The sequence below is a fragment of the Bufo gargarizans genome, chromosome 6 (genome assembly GCF_014858855.1).
Source record: "Bufo gargarizans isolate SCDJY-AF-19 chromosome 6, ASM1485885v1, whole genome shotgun sequence".
NCBI classification, from domain to species: Eukaryota; Metazoa; Chordata; class Amphibia; order Anura; family Bufonidae; genus Bufo; species Bufo gargarizans.
Window position 1 is genome coordinate 361,570,221 of NC_058085.1, and position 20,613 is coordinate 361,590,833.

At 46.6% G+C, this 20,613-nt stretch overlaps 1 protein-coding gene across 1 annotated transcript in view; it reads left to right on the top strand.

The window, feature by feature from the left end:
- LOC122942379 (CD209 antigen-like protein E) overlaps nt 1-19,892 on the top strand; it is a 40,035-nt gene extending 20,143 nt beyond the window's left edge. The window contains exons 4-7 of the mRNA XM_044299956.1: nt 15,114-15,260; nt 15,706-15,857; nt 18,607-18,719; nt 19,653-19,892. Coding sequence (XP_044155891.1) covers nt 15,114-15,260; nt 15,706-15,857; nt 18,607-18,719; nt 19,653-19,782 — 542 coding nt within the window. The 3' untranslated portion in view covers nt 19,783-19,892. The remainder of the gene's footprint in view (nt 1-15,113; nt 15,261-15,705; nt 15,858-18,606; nt 18,720-19,652) is intronic.
- The last annotated feature ends 721 nt before the right edge of the window (nt 19,893-20,613 follow it).

Sequence of the window (20,613 nt, forward strand, 5' to 3'; positions counted from 1 at the left end):
TTCTCTTAGTTGAACAACCACATCCCCCCACCCCCCTGCAAACACTAGCACTGAAGACATTTTACTGTACTTGCTATACCTCTCACATCCAGGGCCTCCCAGGTGACGTTTCCTCTGATGTAGATCTTCTCTTTGATCATCTTCTCCATTCGGTCCGGACACTTCTCTTAGCTGCCTCGTCTCTCCAGAGTGCGATGCACAGACATCTTAGCTTCCTTACTTTTGTGTACCCCCAAATACTATCCTAAGTCCCACCAATAGTAATTCCCTTCTAGAATGCTCTCATTAGTAATACTACCCCATACTGGACCCAACAGTGATAATGCTCCCCAAGAGTGCCTCCATTAGTAGAAGAGATCTTCAGTATTAATAATACCCTCACAGAGCCCCCCGTAGAAATAAGGGCCACTATTATCCCCCCAGTGATAGTAAAGCTCTTTACAGACCCCTCAGTAGTAATAAGGCCCCCATAGTGCTCTTAGTAGAAATAATGCAGATTCTCCTATAGAGCCCCCAGTAGTAATAAGAATGCCTAATGTCCCCTGGATTTAAAATGCCCCTACTGTGCCCCCACTATTTATACGGCCCCTTACTGTTATAATGCTCGCCCTGAAGCGCCCCAAGTATTTATAATGCTGCCTGCAGTGCCCCCTGTAGTTATATACCTCCGTTTAGTGTCCTCAGAAAATATAATTCCTCAGCACCTCCATACAATCCCATGTAAATAACACTATTTACCTCCCTCCACCATAGAGTCCTATATAAATACCATCACACCATCTCTCCAACCCCCTAAAATATACAGTCCCATGTAAATAACATCACACCATCTCTCCTGCCCCTTCCAACATACAGGCCCATGTAAGTAGCATCACCTCCTCAATATTCAGTAAATAACATCACTCCCTCCCCCAGACACCTTCAACATACAGTCCTATGTAAAAAAATCACCCCCTCCCCAGCCACCTCCAACATGCAGTCCCATGTAAATAACATTACCCCTTAACATTCAATCCCATGTAAATATCACTTCCTCCCACAGCTGCCTTCAACATGCAGTCCCATATAAATAACATTATACAGTCCCATGTAAATAACATCACCCTACCCCAGCCACAATCAAATTTCAGTCCCATGTAATTAACATCACTCTACCTCCCTGTCCCATGTAAATAACTTCCCTCCCTTCAGCCCTAACATACAGTCCCAGTTAAATAACTACATAACCCACATTGCTCTGCCTCTCACACTGAGTAATCTTCAATTACTTACCTATCCTCATGTAGCAGATCTCACCTCAGCCTCTTCCCAGGGCTTCTCTTCACTGCTGAGCAGTCCTCTCCTGCACTGGTCACATGATGGTCACATCAACCCAGGTCCTTTTCAGCTACTGAATTTAGAACTTATCACATGACCTGTGAGGGCTTCACAGGTCCTTCAGCTCATGCAGTGCATTAGATTCAATTGTATTGCCGTCCTGAGGACGGCAAAACAGTTATATCTAAATGGCAGGCAGGACATTCGTGGCCTGGGACAAAACATCAGGGGCCCAGGCCCCGAATGTTTTGACCTAGCAACGTCCCTGCGCAGCGCAGCATGGCAACGTCTCATCTGGCACGTCTAATAGGTTCTGGGGAGCTTGGGGGGTGCAGCGGAAGAGGCGGTAGCAGTGGAAAAGGAGGAGTTAGCTGAGAAAAATAGGCAGGCCTGCATGCAATCCGTGGCGGTAACACCAAATCCACACGGGAGCCACGGGTTGCATGCTTGACGGCCGTCAGAAGGTTCATCCAGTGGGCAGTGAAAGTTATGTACCTTTCCTGACCTTGTTTTCTAGACCACTTGTCTGTGGTCAGATGTATCTTGGCACCAACACTGTGTGCCAGAGATACTGTCACTACCAGAGCTTTGAGACGTTCTCAAAGCTCTGTGTCTCCACCCCTGTGATGATGTCACTTAGGGTTGGAGGTTTTCTCACTGTTCTGTTTCTCCGCCCCTGTGATGAGCTCTTACTCCCAGCTGTCTCTCCTGCGTTTGATTTCTCTGCCTTTAAATCACCCCTCCTCCTATTGCAGGGCGTGGATTATATTTCTCTTTTCAGTTGTAGCTCTGTCTTGAGTATCTTCACTCCTTTAGCTACTAGTTCTCTGGACCTGAGTTCTGCTGCTGCAAGCACTCCGGATATTGCCAGCGGTCCTTGGATCCGTCTTCTCTGCGGCTGCAGCTCCATCAGCTAAGTGTGCAGACTTTGTTATGTACCTGGTGATCTCCTGACTGGATCTGAGGTGGCCCCGGTTCCCTCCATATTCTGTGCAGGGCATCGGTGGCCGTGCCCCTTCCACTATTGTAGGGGTTATAGGGCTCATCAGTCTAAGGTACGCGGGCATGCCTCGTTCCACCATTTGGATCCGGGCATGTGCTTTAGCAGCATAGGGAGAGTGTTGAGGGTCTGACAGGGGTCACCCTTTCTCTTCCCTAGTTTGGGGTCCGGTCAGTAGCTCTTTTTACTGTGTATACTCTTGTTACCCTTAAACAGCCGTGACATTATAATCCACCAAAACCGTCCTTGTTGACATGGATCCGCTTTCTGACCTGGTTGACCGCATGCAGGGTCTTTCTTTGGAAGTAGCGGATCTCCGTCAATCTCTGACTCAGCTACAAGCATTGGGCTCTGCTCCGGCTTATGGAGTCTGTTGCGAGCCAAAGGTCTCACTTCCGGAAACGTTCTCCGGGGGCAGTGAGAATTTTGTTCGCTTCAGAGAGGCATGTAAACTCCATTTTTGTTTGTGTCCCCACTCCTCTGGTAATGAGGAACAGAGGGTGAGGATTGTCATCTCCCTGCTCAGAGGTAATGCTCAGACTTGGGCTTTTTCGCTGCCATCAGGGGATCCTTCCCTGCGATCCGTGGAGAGGTTTTTTGTGGCCCTGGGGCAGATATATGATGACCCGGATCGTGTTGCTCTGGCAGAATCGAACTTACGTGTTCTATGCCAGAACAAACTGTCTGCGGAGCTTTATTGTTCTGAATTTCGGAGATGGGCAGCTGATTCAGGCTGGAATGATGCTGCACTCCGAAGTCAGTTCTGTCATGGTCTCTCAGAGGATTTGAAAGATGCCTTTGCTTTCCATGAGAGACCAACATCCTTAGAGTCTGCCATGTCATTGGCGGTACGCCTTGACAGGCGTCTAAGGGAAAGAAACAAGACCTCTCCGTCCAGCCATTGTCAGTCTAGGGGCAATGGTGCGGACTCATTCAGTATGCAGGGGTCTCATCCTGTCTCGCTCCCCTCTGAGGAGGAGCCCATGCAGCTAGGCCGACTTGCCCCTGATAAAAGAGGATTTAGTCCTCAGAATATGGTGTGTTTTTGTTGTGGGGGCATAGGTCATTTGGCAAATGTTTGTCCGTCTAGGAGATTCCTGAACTGTACTAAGAGCGATAATAAGAGAAAAACCTCAAGAGGTGGATCATCAAGTTCTGCTTCATCTGCTACTTTGGGCAAAGTTGATGTGGGAATTGATGCTTTTCCTCTGACCTGCAGTTCCCATTTTCTCCTGTCTGCCAGGGTGGCGCTAGAGAGCAAGGTCATTCCTTGTGAGATTTTTGTCGATAGTGGAGCGGCCGTCAATCTTATTGACACTCAATTTGTAGCCTTGCATGGTTTTCAGGTTTGTACATTAGAAAAGGATATACCTGTTTTTGCTATTGACTTTGCCCCACTCTCGCAGAGATCTCTGAAAGGCATTGTTCACAATATCCGGCTAGCTGTAGGTGACACTCATGTGGAGGAGATATCTTGTTTTGTCCTTAACGGATTGCCTTCTCCTCTAGTTTTGGGGCTACCCTGGCTCACTAGACATAACCCCACTATTGATTGGCAAGGAAGGCAAATAAATGAGTGGAGTGACTTTTGTAGAGAGAATTGTCTCACAGCCACTCTTGCAGAGGTGTCTACTAAAACTCTGCCATCATTTCTCTCTGATTTCTCGGATGTGTTTTCCGAGAGCGGTGTTCAGGAGCTACCTCCTCACCGGGAGTTTGACTGTCCCATTAACCTCATTCCCGGCGCCAAGCTGCCAAAGGCACGCCTCTACAATCTCTCACAACCGGAGAGACTCGCAATGCGAACCTATATCTCTGAGACTCTCGAAGGGGCATATTCGTCCCTCAAAGTCGCCTGTTGCCGCGGGGTTTTTTTTTGTTAAAAAAAAAGATGGCTCTCTGAGACCTTGCTTAGATTTTAGGGAGCTGAACCGTATCACGATTCGCGATCCCTATCCCCTTCCTCTGATCCCGGACCTCTTCAACCAAATTGTTGGGGCCAAGGTGTTTTCCAAATTGGATCTGAGAGGCGCGTACAACCTGGTCAGGGTCAGAGAGGGGGATGAATGGAAAACGGCCTTTAATACCCCTAACGGGCATTTCGAGAATCTCGTTATGCCTTTCGGCCTGATGAATGCTCCGGCCGTCTTTCAGCATTTTGTTAATAGTATTTTCTATCATTTAATGGGGAAATTTGTATTGGTGTATCTTGATGATATTTTGATTTTTTCCCCTGATGTTCAGACTCATCAGGATCATCTTTTTCAGGTCCTGCAGATACTGCGGGAAAATAAACTGTATGCCAAGCTGGAGAAATGTCTTTTTATGGTATCAGAGATTCAATTTCTGGGTTTTCTCCTCTCTGCTTCTGGTTTTCGCATGGATCCGGAGAAGGTCCGTGCTGTGCTGGAGTGGGAGCTTCCTGAAAATCAGAAGGCATTGATGCGCTTTCTGGGTTTTGCTAACTACTACAGAAAGTTCATTTTGAATTATTCCTCTATTGTCAAACCCCTTACTGACATGACAAAAAAGGGGACGGATTTTTCCTCTTGGTCGGAGGAGGCGCTTGCAGCCTTTTCTAAGATTAAAGAGAGTTTTGCGTCTGCTCCCATCTTGGTGCATCCCGATGTTTCCTTACCTTTTATTGTTGAGGTGGATGCTTCCGAGGTGGGTGTGGGTGCAGTTTTGTCCCAGGGCCCCTCTCCTGCCAAATGGCGACCTTGTGCCTTTTTCTCTAGAAAACTCTCCCCGGCAGAGAGAAACTATGATGTGGGAGATAGGGAGTTGTTGGCTATCAAGTTGGCTTTCGAGGAATGGCGCCATTGGTTGGAGGGGGCCAGGCACCCTATCACCGTTTTTACCGACCATAAGAATCTGGCGTACCTGGAGTCGGCCAGGCGTATGAATCCGAGACAGGCCAGATGGTCTCTGTTCTTCTCCAGATTTAATTTTGTTGTTACTTTCCGCCCTGGGATCAAGAATGTGAAGGCTGATGCTCTCTCTCGCTGTTTTCCGGGAGGAGGAAACTCCGAGGACCCGGGTCCCATTTTGGCGGAGGGGGTAGTTGTTTCTGCTCTATATTCCGATTTGGAGGCCGAGGTCCAGGCTGCCCAGTCTGAGGCACCTGCCCGTTGTCCCTCCGGGAAGTTGTTCGTGCCTCCTGAGCTACGTCACAAACTCTTTAAGGAACATCATGATACAGTTCTTGCTGGTCACCCCGGGAGTAGAGCCACGGTAGATCTCATTGCTCGGAGATTTTGGTGGCCGGCTCTTCGTAAGTCTGTGGAGGGTTTTGTGGCGGCTTGTGAGACGTGCGCTCGCGCTAAGGTCCCTCGTTCACGACCTTCAGGTTCCCTTCTCCCGTTACCCATACCTTCCCGTCCTTGGACACACCTGTCCATGGACTTTATCACGGATCTTCCTCGTTCCTCGGGGAAGTCGGTGATCCTGGTGGTCGTGGACCGTTTTAGCAAGATGGCTCATTTCGTTCCTTTCCCTGGTTTACCCAATGCTAAAACGTTGGCGCAAGCTTTTGTCGATCATATTGTTAAATTGCACGGCATTCCCTCTGAGATTGTTTCCGATAGAGGCACGCAGTTTGTGTCCAGGTTCTGGAAGGCTTTCTGTTCTCGCCTGGGGGTTCGGCTGTCCTTCTCTTCTGCTTTTCACCCGCAGTCGAATGGTCAGACTGAGCGCCTCAATCAGAATCTGGAGACATATTTGCGCTGTTTTGTGGCAGAGAACCAGGAGGATTGGTGTTCATTTCTCCCTCTTGCTGAGTTTGCTTTGAACAACCGTCGTCAGGAATCTTCTGATAAGTCACCATTTTTTGGTGCATATGGGTTCCATCCGCAGTTTGGGACATTCTCGGGAGGGGCTCTTTCTGGTTTACCTGAGGAGGAGAGATTTTCCTCGTCTTTGTCTACCATTTGGCAAAAGATTCAGAGTAATCTCAGAAAGATGAGTGAGAAGTATAAGCGTGTGGCTGATAAGAGACGTGTGCCTGGTCCGGACCTGAATGTGGGTGATCTGGTGTGGTTGTCTACAAGAAATATTAAACTGAAGGTTCCCTCCTGGAAATTGGGTCCCAAGTTTATTGGGCCTTATAAAATTTTGTCAGTCATCAATCCTGTTGCCTTCCGCCTTGATCTTCCACGGGTTTGGAAGATACATAATGTTTTTCACAGATCTCTCTTAAAACCATATGTCCAGCCCACGGTACCCTCCTCTTTGCCTCCTCCTCCGATTTTGGTTGATGGCAATCTGGAGTTTGAGGTTTCCAGAATTGTGGACTCTCGCATTGTCCGCGGTTCTCTTCAGTACCTCGTTCATTGGAAGGGTTATGGTCCTGAGGAGAGGATGTGGGTTCCGATCTCGGACATTAAAGCCACTCGCCTTATCAGGGCATTTCATAGGGCTCATCCTGGGAAGGTGGGTCCTGGGTGTCCGGAGTCCACCCGTAGAAGGGGGGGTACTGTCACTACCAGAGCTTTGAGACGTTCTCAAAGCTCTGTGTCTCCACCCCTGTGATGATGTCACTTAGGGTTGGAGGTTTTCTCACTGTTCTGTTTCTCCGCCCCTGTGATGAGCTCTTACTCCCAGCTGTCTCTCCTGCGTTTGATTTCTCTGCCTTTAAATCACCCCTCCTCCTATTGCAGGGCGTGGATTATATTTCTCTTTTCAGTTGTAGCTCTGTCTTGAGTATCTTCACTCCTTTAGCTACTAGTTCTCTGGACCTGAGTTCTGCTGCTGCAAGCACTCCGGATATTGCCAGCGGTCCTTGGATCCGTCTTCTCTGCGGCTGCAGCTCCATCAGCTAAGTGTGCAGACTTTGTTATGTACCTGGTGATCTCCTGACTGGATCTGAGGTGGCCCCGGTTCCCTCCATATTCTGTGCAGGGCATCGGTGGCCGTGCCCCTTCCACTATTGTAGGGGTTATAGGGCTCATCAGTCTAAGGTACGCGGGCATGCCTCGTTCCACCATTTGGATCCGGGCATGTGCTTTAGCAGCATAGGGAGAGTGTTGAGGGTCTGACAGGGGTCACCCTTTCTCTTCCCTAGTTTGGGGTCCGGTCAGTAGCTCTTTTTACTGTGTATACTCTTGTTACCCTTAAACAGCCGTGACAGATACATCCACTTGCCACTGAAAGTGGCCATATAGCTTCGGGATACCCTTCTGGGAGAAATATTTCCTTCCATTGCGGTGTGCCAATGGCCACAAATTTTCTAAAGGCCTCAGAGTCCACCAGTTTATATGGCAGTAGTTGGCGGGCTAGCATTTCTGACAAGCTGGCAGTCAGCCGTTGGGCCAGAAGGTTATCCAGCGCCTGCCTTTTGCCAGATGAACGTGACAACAGCACAGTGGAAGGTGGAGTGGAGGACAACTGGTAGGAGAAGGAGAAGAGGCAGGACGTGGAGCGCCAGGAGTGTGGCTTTGTGGGTTCTGACGGTGTTGCTCCAACTGGGCTCGGTGATGGGAGGCCAGGTGCCTTCTTAAGGCGGTCGTACCTAGGTGAGTGTTGGGCTTACTGCGACTTATGCATTGACAGCAAAGGCTGCAGATGGCAACACTATTGTCAGCAGCGGACATGTTAAAAAAAAAAGCCCACACTGCGGAGCCATGTCCCGGTGTCCTGGGAGTGCCAGATGTGACCGTGCATGGTGGATGGCTCGTTCCAGATACATTAGCAGTCTGCTTTTTGCCTCCTGTGCACTGTAAGTTCTTCCTGCTTCTCCTTCTTCTACTCCCTATCTGCTGATCTGTCTCTCCCTCTGAACTCCCCTCCTCTTCCTCTCTTGTGGGCACCCACGTGACGTCCATCAACACGTCATCATCGTCACCTTCACCACCACTGACATTAGAGATCTCGGAGTAGGCAACAACAGCGGCGACCACCCTCTTTGGGCTGATCTGGGTGGCGATCGTTGATACCTCTTATTCCTGATCCGATGCCAAGAGTGGCTGCGCATCGGTAAGGTCTTGGAATGGGTGGGAAAATATTTCCTCTGACTCGAGCGGAGGGGATACGGTGGTGGTGGTGTCTTTGGGGGTGCACACAGCAGAGAGAGAGGATGAGGATGGTGCAGAAGCAGAAGGTTGAGTGAGCCACTCAACCAACTCCGGAGCATCCTTTGACGTAATTGCACCCACCTTCTGCAACTCCCCACTTAGGCTCCGGCCTGGTGCACCTGCCTGACCCCTACCACCCCTGCGGAATGGCCTGCCTCTTCCTCTGCCTATCGTAGTATGCCAAAATAGGGAGACTAGTGGGTGGAGATACCCTCCAGGTATGCCAAACGCTGATCGCGGCATCTGAGACTCACATTTAGGTGCTCAGAGAGTAAATTATACTCACCACATCCACTTTCTCAGGGAGAGGACGTCCACTCCCAACTTTATTAAAGAAAACCCACCAAAGGACTTGCTGCGAGCATGATGACCTCAACATGCGTGGTCAGCATGATCACATTGTAAAGTCTTCATGCTCGCCACAGTTCCTTTGGTGGATTTTCCGGAGCAGACGGCTTCTCCGTGATCAAGTGAATTAGGTGAGTATTATTATTTTTTTCATCCACCATTTCGAGACTCAAATTCTGGTGCTCAGGGTAAAAAGAACAAAAATATACTCACCCAATCCACTTGACCAAAGAGAGGCCGTCAACTCCCATCTTGATTGTAGAAATTCACCGAAAGACCTGTGACGAGTGTGGAGACGTCACCACATGATCATACTTGCTGCGTGCTCAGTGATAACATCACCACATGAGGCCAGCGTGATCAAGTGGTGACATCATTAAGCTTGCCGCAAGTCCATTGGCATGTTTTCATCAATCAAGATGAGAGCGGATGTCCTCTCGGCCATCAAGTGGATTAGGTAAGTATAATTTTAGTTTGTTTTTTTCACCATGAGCACCTTAATGTGAGCCTTAGATGCAGCAATCACCGTTAAACGCAGAATCTTAGGGGTAAAATTATGGGGGCTGCGCGATCGCCATTCCCCTTCATTGCACCCGCTCTATACAATGAAAATCAATTTGTCACAAAGTAATTTGGAACAAATTTAATTTCTTGATGAGCGAAGCTGCCAAATCAAATTTTCAAAACACACTGTGTAGTGCAATCTGTTCAACCCCTCCTGTACATCAACATTGTAGTTGCGGATTATTTCACATTTTCATGGTAACAAGTTCCTTTTAGGCCTCATGTACACGACCACCGTTTTTGCGGCTCGGATGCGAACCCATTCACTTCAATGGGGAGGCAAAAGATACGGAAAGCACTCCATTGCACCGTTCCGAGGCCCCGCAAATAAAATATAGCATGTCCTATTCTTGTCCATTTTGCGAACAAGAATAGGCATTTCTACAATGGGCCGCCCGTTCCATTCCGCAAATTGCGGAAGGAACACGGGCGGCTTCTGTTTTTTGCGGATCCTCGTTTTGCGGACCGCAAAAAAACGGCACGGTCGTGTGCATGTAGCTTTAAGAAAAACTATTGCAAGTGGAAATTGGAGATGCCCAAGGACAGACACACACAACAGTGAGACATCATGCATGAAACAAGAGCCTTGTTTCCAAACCTCATTGCAGAACACCCCCCCATAATTTGTCTAACTAGATTCCAGTAATTGTGAAATTTGTGGTCATGGCAACCAAGAGAATGCACCCCGTCCCACCTGAGACTACCCTGCCCCTAAGCAGTTAGAGTTATGCCGCAGCCGCACCGTAGTAGGGACACCTGAAAGAGGGCATCCCCTTTAAGAGTAGTGGATAGTAAGGGTGGGTGGGGAAAACGCTGTAACGACGTACAGAGTGAGAGGGACGCTGGCTGTTGAAGTAGGCAGCCATGCCCCTCCCACAAATACAGGCCAATAAATCGGCCTTACACTTGTGGTCCTGGCAACCAAGAGAATGCACCCCGTCCCACCTGAGACTACCCTGCCCCTAAGCGGTTAGAGTTATGCCGCAACCGCGCCGTAGTAGGGACACCTGAAAGAGGGCAAAAGACATACTGAGTAGCAGGAGTAATTATTACAGCATAGATCACAAAACCAGACTTTGGAAAGCCATTGACATCTTAGTTTTGGGGTAAGGTATATAGTGGCTAAAACACGAGGGGCGCCAACGACCCAATTTCTGGATGGCATGCGCTGGTACCTTATTCTTGTAGGCTGTGGATGCTGCACCTATACGAATAGATGTCCTGAGATCGTAGCAACTGAGGAGCGTATGTGAGACATGAACTGGTGAGAAGCGAGCGTTACCACCCCAAATAGCAATAGTGGACTATCTGGCCTGAACCTGCAGCTGATGAAGAACTCTGACAGGGCACCATCGATGAGACATAGGGAACTAGGACATTGGGACTGGGGGACCTGTCTGCGAGGTCTTGGATGTCCTCAGCAGCAGCACGTAACCCTTGGGACCCTGGACCAACTGGCTGACTGTGAGAAACTTGCTACTATCCCCAGGCCTCAAGAAACCATAGAAGGCTAAATAAACAGCGGATTTAAGCACCAGGCTGGGCAAAACCCCGAAAGGTTCCTATCCAGAATGTCAGATAGGTTACGAAAAGCAGTCCAGTAACAGCTTGTCTGCGTACTTGGCCTCCTGGTCCACATCTGCTCAAACCCCTCAACGTAGCTTTGACAGCATGCACAGAGAACGCCGATGCCCGTTCAGGATGACTGACAGAGAGGAAATGCTGCACCCCCGACAAGTACGACTTCACCGTGTTGTGGGACAGCTTGAGCTCCGAGTGGCAGTAGCCAATGAAGGCAAGGATGTATTCAACAAAACTGGACTCCCTTTAAGGGCATATTCCCTAAAACCTGCAAATGCCCTCCACCCAGTGTGATACGCCCTAGTTGTATATGGCGAAAGGGGCTTGGCTAGTAAGGAGTGGGCCGTCTCTATATGACCATTTAAACCAGTATTATTGACTCGTGAAGGGGGACGGTAGCGCCCACAACATCCGCCTATGGCTTGACCTGCGAAAAGGGAGAAATTAGCCCTCGATAAAGCATCAGCTGCCACATTTTGAGAACCTGGCACATGCGTACTACTAACACAAAAATGATGTCGCAAGGAGAGTTGAACTAGACGTCTCAAGAGACATATGACATAAGACGACTTAGACAACCCATTGGTTAAGATATCTACCACCGCAGCGTTGTCGGTTACAAACAAAACAGTGTGATTTACCCAGCTGCTGCCCCAAAGACAGGCGGCCACCACAATGGGGTACAGCTCGAAAAGTGCTGAGGTTTGCAGGAAACCTGGGATTTGTCTCACCTCAGCAGGCCACTCGCCTGCGACCAAGTGGGTGCCAAAATAGCAGCAAAACCTGAGCTAGCAGGTATCTTGGGGGAGACCGGGACACCTAACTGGGAAAACAGCTCAACAATCTCCCCAGCCCTAAGGGGGCTGACCCTGGCCTCTAGATCAGCAGGAAGTAATGAATAACAAATTCAGAGCGTACCTTATATTCTAAAACCCAATGGAGCCCTGAGCCAACTGATCAAAGAGCCACAGGCTGCTCCTAGAACAGAAAGTGAGTTTGGTGGAAAAGTAGTATCGGACCTTCCACTTATCAATAGAAGAATACCTCATGCCCACTTCCTCTGAAGGAATGAGGGAGTTAAGACTAGGGACGTGGTAACCATGTGGGGCTGACAGGTCGATGATAAGTCTCTCCTTCTTGCTAAACTTACCTGTGACCACCCCATCGGGACTAACTCTCCACCGCTGAAAGGGGGGCACTTCAAAAAGACCGATCAAAACCCTTCTCCAACTAGAACAGACACCCAGAAAGTAACACCCAGAGGGTGACCATGCACTTACCTGCTCAGAATACCTACGGACTGACAACCGCAGAACGGTAGTAACACAGCACGACCTGAACGTGAGACGGTGCATGAGACACAAACCAAGCTTTCTCCCCCCTCCCCGACGTGTACCCCTACTACCTTGCCGATGAGCCAAAATTCAGGATGTAACTTGACAAGGTTTGGACCTAGAAGCAAAACAATTAAGGCATCAACACTGGATTGTGCACATGTCGTGAGGAGACCCTGCGAATGTGTAAAACGTGAATGATGGAACAAGAGCAGCATTTTTTTATTTTATACAAATTAACCTTTTACCAATTAAAATTAACTAAACTGGAAACCTAGGGAGGGTAAAATACCGCGGCAAGCCGCATCTACTAAGCCCCCGTACTGGCTTAACACCGACACCAGCGAACCTAGGCCCCTGACCTGCAGCCTCCGCTAGGATTGCTCACAGCGGACCAGGCCTGTAGACCGTGCGGTACTCTGTAACCCGCTCTTCCCCGGAGACCTTGCTTCGCCAACTATGAATTCCCTTTTTTTTTTTTTTTTTTTTTTTTAAAACCCGTCCCTACTAAACCAGACCCAACACACCCGTCTAAGATCCCTGGTAATCACCTGCATGGATTCAATAACACCCTGTAGCTAAATAACCCCATGGGAAACCTTATGTACGGGCAGCAGAAGGAAGCCAGCCACTGCCTATGAGCTGTTCCCCCTGACCGAGCCTAGTTCTCCCAGCCACGATCCCTGCCTAACTAATGGCACGGCGGGGCGTGCCAGACTTTGTTAAAGACAAGGAGCGGGGACATGCTGTCCCCTGTACTTTTACGCAATTGCCTGCGCGGGGAGCGACACAAATCAGGGTGTAGCCGAGACAAGTTAGGACCTAGAAGCAAAACAATCAAGACATTAACCCTGGATTGTGCATTCGTCGTAAGGAACGACGCAAACAAGTAAAAATAAAAAAATACATTTTTTTCCTTTTTTTCTTTACGGTTTTTTATTTTTTTCCAAATTTTCTTTCCTCAATTATTTTTTTTTTTTACCATTAACCCTTGCCAATAAGAATTGCCTAACCTGGGGGGGAAGCTACCACCGCAAGCTGCGCCTACTAAGCCCCTGTACTGGCTTGACACTGAGACGAGTGACCCTCGGCTCCTGACCAGCAATCCCAGCTAGGATTTACTACGGTGGACCAGGTCTGTAGACCGTGCAGTACTCTGTAACACACCCCTCCCCGGAGACCTAGTACTCACCTGTATGGACTAATTAAACCCCCGTGCCTAAATGACCCTCTTGGCGACCTTGTGTGCAGCCGGCAGAAGGAAGCTAGCCACTGGCTATGACCTGCTCCCCCTGAACGGCCTGGTTCTCTCATCCCTGATCCCTGCCTCACTAACGCCACGGCGGCCCGTGCCAGACTTTAACGAAGCTATAGAGCGGGGCCACGGTGTCCCCTGTGTCCCTACACGATGACCGCATGGGGAGCCGCACAGCTCCCTGGCAGAGTGCACCAGTGCGAGGGAACCCCCATCAGCCAGGGGCCGACCCACCGCCGGCTGGACTCCCGTACCGCGCGGGGAGCCGCGCAACTCCCTGGCACCATGAACCGGGCCAGGGGGAGCCCTTCATACACCGTGGCCCCCGCCCCCCATCAGCAAAATTTGTGTGCCGCGTGGGGAGCTCATGCTTCTCCCTGGCAGAGTGCACCAGTGCGGGGGTGCCCCCCATCAGCCAGGGGCCGACCCACCGCCGGCTGGTCACTTCTGCCGCGTGGGGAGCAGCGCAGCTCCCTGCATTATGAACCGGGGCAGGGGGAGCCCTACTTCCATCAGGGGCTCAGCCCCCCACCGGTTTTGAAGTCGATGCCGCGTGGGGAGCCACGAAGCTCCCTGGCAGAGTGCACCAGTGCGGGGGAGCCCCCATCAGTCAGGGGCCGAGCCACCGCCGGCTGGACACCCGTACCGCGTGGGGAGCCGCGCAACTTCCTGGAATTATGCTCCGCCTCACCTAGGGGAACGAGCCCCCCGCCGGCCGGACCCTAACACTGTGTGCTGCAGAGAAGCAGCTTCTCACCCTCACCGACGTCAGGATATCCAGGTATGCTGCACTCCTCTCACTGGGAAGCCAGGTGTGGCTCATCAAACGCTGTAACGACGTACAGAGTGAGAGGGAAGCTGGCTGTTGAAGTAGGCAGCCATGCCCCTCCCACAAATACAGGCCAATAAATCGGCCTTACACATGTACTGTGCATTACTAGACAGTAAGAAGTTGTGTGCATTCTTTCATTTTTAAAAAGCAATCAGCAGCTACGGTAGATTGGTTATGTTAGGCTACTTTCACACTAGCGTTTTTGCTGGATCCGGCAGGGTTCAGTAAAAACGCTTCCGTTACTGATAATGCAACCGTCTGCATCCGTTATGAACGGGTCCGGTTATATTATCTTTAACATTGCCAAGACGGTTCCATCATGAACTCCATTGAAAGTCAATAGGGGACGTATCTGTTTTCTATTGTGTCAGATTGTGTCAGAGAAAACTGATCCATCCCCATTGACTTGCATTGTGGGTCATGACGGATCCGTCTTGCTCCGCATCCCAGGACGGAAAGCAAACCACAGCATGCAGCAGTTTGCTCTCCGCTATGAGAGCGGAATGGAATGCATTTTGGAGCATTCCGTTCTGTTAAGTTATGTTTTGTCCCCATTGACAATGAATGGGGACAAAACGGAAGCATTTTTTTTTTCCAGTATTGAGACCCTATAATGGATCTCTATACCGGAAAATATTAACGCTAGTGTGAAAGTAGCCTTATGCAATTCAAATATTTCTTATTTTTAAAAATGTGATTGATGCAGAATTACAACATGATTAAATGGCGAAAAAAAACAACTTGATTTGTCATGTAGCTTATTATTAGATATGTTGTTCATATTTTACTGTTATATTCTTTTTTATTTTAGTTTATCAAATGCAAAGTTATGTTGAAAATAAGAAAAATGGAACAAAAAGCACATGGGAGGCAGAGTTCAAGGAAAAATGCTCCTTTTCTGATTTACGAGCTGAACTGTGCATCAAAAATCCAAATGCAACAAATGATCAGGAAAATGGTAAATTATTATTATTAGGAATCAAAATCTTTAACTCACTTAAATACTGACAATGCTCAGGAATAAATAATGTCTCTCTCACTTACCCCACCTTTATTGTGACAGTCCTTAGCAGGATACAATGATTTAGAGCAGGGATGCTCAACTCTGCGGCCCTCCAGCTGTTGTAAAACTACAACTCCCACCATGCACTTCTGTAGGCTGAAAGCTGTAGGCTGTCCGGGAATGATGGGAGTTGAGCATGCCTGATTTAGAGTATAACCTTTGCTATTTGATTCCAAGGTTACCAGTTATGAATTTGTGAATGCAACCTGACTGTTTTTATGTGTGTGTTACACTTACAGTATCAGTTTAAATCATTAATGTGAGACACCACAAGTGAGCTTTCTAAGTATTCTACTCATCCTGTAAGATATGTCAGTGTCTCATATCCTTCTCCTTTCAGAATGTAAACTTTGTCCTGCCAACTGGAAGCTCTTTCAGGAAAATTGTTACTTAATTTCTAATAATATCCAAATTAAAGGTTGGAATGATAGTCAAACCTATTGTATAGGAATGAAGTCTCATCTACTGGTCATAGAAAATGAAGAACAGATGGTATGTGTGCTCATGATAAATACATAGACATGTTACATTGCCAGTTTTAATTACATTTCGTTATATTCAAAATACTTAGGTGTGGGAGGTGTACTCCAAATGGCAACCATCAAAAATAACCTTGACGTGGTTCAATATGTGTATCCCATCCTATATGGTAAACCAGTGTGCCTCCCACATTTTAAACACATATATCCAATATTTTATGGAAGAAACAGCACCATGTAGCCAAAATCATAACTAAAATACCTACATGCCAATGCAAGTAAAAATGCTAATACAGTATGACAAGGACATACCAACTGTGTATACCCTTCTTAAGACTAGCAAAATGCATTGACAAAATATGACAAAGCCGGAAATTGCAAAACACACTTCGGGATACATGTGCACCAGTCTCTGAGGATAGAGACACAGCACTTAGAGATGTAGCCAAGCTAAAATTGACTCTGATAATGCTGATAAGACATGTCACAGTGTTATCTCGTGCCATCTTGTGACAAAAGCCATTGACATACATTTTAAGTTAACCTTTTTATGCCCTTTTTTTACTTAAAGGGGTTGGCCACTTTCTGGTTACTGTTCACCAATGTGTCTGTGAGATGATTATATGGTACTTAAAGGGAACCTGTTATCAACTTTATGCTGACCGTACTGAGGGCAGCATAAAATAGTGACAGAAATGCTGATTTCAGCGGTGTGTCACTCATGAGCTAAAAGTAAGTGGTTTCTGAGAACCATCATCATAATCATTGCAGCTCAGGCCTGGAAAAGAGTCAAATCTACTTGAGAAGAGTCCTGGTTATTCCTAATCTCCTGCTCTCTCACCCATTTGCTGATGATTGGCAGTTCTCTCCTAGACAGAAAGGGAGAAAACTAGGTAGAAGACTGTCAGTCATCAGCAGGTGGGCAGGAGAGCAGGAATTCATGACTAGCCATGACTCTTCTCAGGTGGCCGTGACTCTTTTCCAGGCCCAGTCTGCAATGATTGTGATGTTGGTTCTCGGCAACCACTTACTTTTAACTTTGAAATGACAGAGCGCTGAAATCATATCGCCTGTCTCTACTTTGTGCTGCCTTTAGTATGGACAGCATAAACTTGATGACAGGTTCCCTATAATATTGCCTTGGTTAAAATTCTGCATAATTTTCTATATTTCATAAGGTATGGCCCCTTGTTTTCCAAATCTTTTGTGCTGTCCACGCAGAGGTCTTGTCCATAAAATGGTTGCCGAGGGAGGTCATGTGACCAAGCAAATCACCTCCATGTGATGTCTACTTCATTTAAATACACCGTACCTGTAATCTGCACTTGTTCCTTTGGGAGTTTAGTGCAGGTGCAGTGTATTTAAATGGAGGAGACATCACATGGAGGTGATTTGCCTGATCATATGACCCTCCATCAGCGGCCATTTTATTGACAAGACCTCTCTGTGAACAGCACAAAAGACTTGGCAAATGAAGGTGCATTTCTTATGAAATATAGAAAATGGAGCCGAATTTCAACAAAGATTATATTATTAAGTGTTCAACAAAGATTATATTAAGTTCCATATAGTCATCGTATATGCACATTAATCACAACTAGCCAGAGAATGGCCAACCCCTTTAATGCGTTAATCATGAAGTTTAGCTTGGCTGCAACTATATAGTACTTTATGTATAACAGTCCATATATAGATTGAGTTGCATGAGGTAATTTGCAATCCTTGAGATGGATATTCATATTTGATATCTCCTTATGATAGGATTTTGGCGCCATATCTTGCATAGCATATAGGATAGATGTTGTGGAATGAAACAGCATAACTAAAAAAGTAACATAAGACACTAAGATCAGTAATTTGGCCATTGGGAAACCTATAAAGATATATTATCAGTTAGATTGTGTCATTATTACCAAATAATATTAATTATTTAAGGCATGGTTTTAAAGAGCAACTGTCAGCATGATAACCCTATTAAACCAGGCATAGTTATCCTGCTGAGTAAAAATGATACCTGTCTTTTAACTCTAGAGTGAACTGCCAGCAGAGTTTCTTCTTTTTTATTTGTATGCAATTTAGCAATTTGGAGCACCAAGAGGGCTGGCCGTAGCACTTGTAGCACCGCTAACGCTATGCCCCTGTGCTCTGTTCACTCCTACCTCCCCTTTGATTGACAGGGTTAGACCTCTAGTCTAGCCCTGTGTTCTTAGGAAATGTGCTGTGTCTCACTAATATAACGTAACAAATAGTCATTGGTGGTCCACTGTGTAAATATTATGGTATACCGAGTCATTGGTGTTAGTGTGTCAGCGCAATCATACATTCCACTCGGTATGCATAATTTTGTGCTGTGACTATGAGGTAGGTCTTAGCACTCATTAGTAGCAGTGGAGTATCGGAACAAGGGGGATAGGGCTGTATTATCCTCCCAGCAGCTGTGCTCCTCTGCTCCCAATGAAGCCATCAGTACCTCCAGTTCCAGGTGGACTAACATAGTCAGTGCTTGAACGCTCTAAAGCTGCGTTGCTTGGGCAGCAGCAGCAACAAATCCAGTATGGAAGCGCAGATGACATCAGTCCACCCGGAATTGCATTGACACCACAGCAGCATGTCACCAAATTCCCAGTAATCAAATTTTAATCAAAACAGTGCACTTCACATTGCCCCAGTAGTCACCCCAGCAGCTGTTCAGCAGTATACGTTATATATATATATTTCACACAATTCACATGGATCATTTTTATTTTGTACGGTTAAAACAGGCATTTTTTGATCAAATACTTTATAAAGATGCCAGCTACTGGATTGGACTGTATTTTGACAACAATATAAGGAATTGGACTTGGGTGAATTGTGAAACCTGCAAGGACTTTCAGTAAGTATGCATTTTAATAGCAATGAAAATAAGTGAAGTCAGCTTACCTGCTCCAAAATGGCATTCCCAAGATGTTATCCTTGCTCAGACTACTGGGAGCACAATGAGTTCAATTCTAGAGAAGTGAAAGTGTTCAGCAAGAGGATGGTCATGATTCAATTAAAACATGCTAAAAACCTCACATATAACACATGGGGGACCCATTGCTTACACGTTTCACAATAAATCCTTAGTCATAGCCTACACCTAGAAAAGAATGACTTCCTTTTACCTGAGTCTCCAGGTCACATGATTAACAACAGCCAATCATTAACAACAGTATAAAGTATTTAAATAATATAAACAACAGTTTTAAATAAAAACAGTATTAGTAAATAGTTTACATCATAAAACTGCCCTTAACAAAGTCACCAACGGCCTGCTACCTGGCAAGGCCAAACAACATTACTCTGTCCCCCTCTTCCTTAGCCTGTCCTCTGCCTTTGACACAGTTGACCACTCCCTTCTTCTACAAACTCTCTCATTTCCTGGAGTCACGGACACAACACTGCTGCAGTCAGTTATTGGCCAAAGCAGTCAACGTGACCTGTGTCCATACAGAGACTGAAATGCAGTGAAGAGCTGGTAAGTATGCTTCCCTCAACAGGTCCTGCTGGGTGGGGTATTTAGAAAACTATATGAAGTTGGACAACACCTTTAAGATTTTGCTAGTGGAAAAGTATGATAATATCATAATGCAATTGTTTTTAAATGCCTAAAGTGCCTTGTAGAAAAGTGGACTTTATTCCCTCTTAAGAGTAATTTAAGTTCCAAAACATCCAGATCCCTTGACGATGTGAACGCTCTGCTCACTTTAACTGCTGCACCATCATGATGCCCGATGTTCTGGTTCATGTTTCACACTTTTTATATTGCCTTTCTTTACTTTAAAAGGCTCCATTTCAAAAACACTCGTCCTGGTGATAACCATTGTGTACTGAAATCAAACAATTATGATTTGGAGAATTGCAATAGTCCACACAGCTGGATTTGTCAAAGGAAAGCCAGCAGATTATACAGATGAGTGGAGAATGACATATCAAGTACTGTTGATATTTTTTATTACAACTATCCAGATGTCTCTGCAACTTAAAGTATTCTGTATACTGACTAGACTATGTAACTACAACTGTCTCTTTTGTATTATCTCTGTAGTGTCATTACATGTGTGTATTTCTTTCAAAATTGTATAAAATTATTACATTTGGAAGATGCTCTTGACAAATGAAAAAATAAAAATAAAAAGTTAACATAGTTGACTGGAGTTGTTACTTTTTCTTTATTTCTCTGCCAAAATTGTGCCTAAAAATACTTACATACAACGAATCATGTAAAGAAAATAGTTCATACAACTTCCTTAATTGAATAAAGAAGAACATCACGGTGATACGAATAAAATGCAGGGAGTCCTACTGGGAACAGGGAGCATCTGAGTGATGACAATCTCTGCAGAGAGTTTCAATATATGTTGGTGGTATATAAAGTAAGGACATAAATTAATAGTAAATTAACAAAAAGTCTTTGCATACTGAAGACCAAATGTGGGTTTCACCGTTTTCCAACCACTCATTGGTAATATGCTTCTGGGCAGCTGGCATATATCTCTGCACAGACAGCTGCTGTGTGCTAATCATGGGGCCGTGGGAGCATGGAGGTCTTTTTAAAAGAAGGCAAGTGCAGGTTTTCATGGTTCCTGCTGTCAACAATACTATATACACAGCATTCCAAAAACTCTGTGTGTAGATATCAGGGAGTGGCAATGCTTAATGTTCGGTTCCAGCATAATGAGATCACTGAGGGCTGGGAGTCTGTGTGAGTTGTTGGGTCTTAGAAGACCTAGATCAGCTCTGCAGTG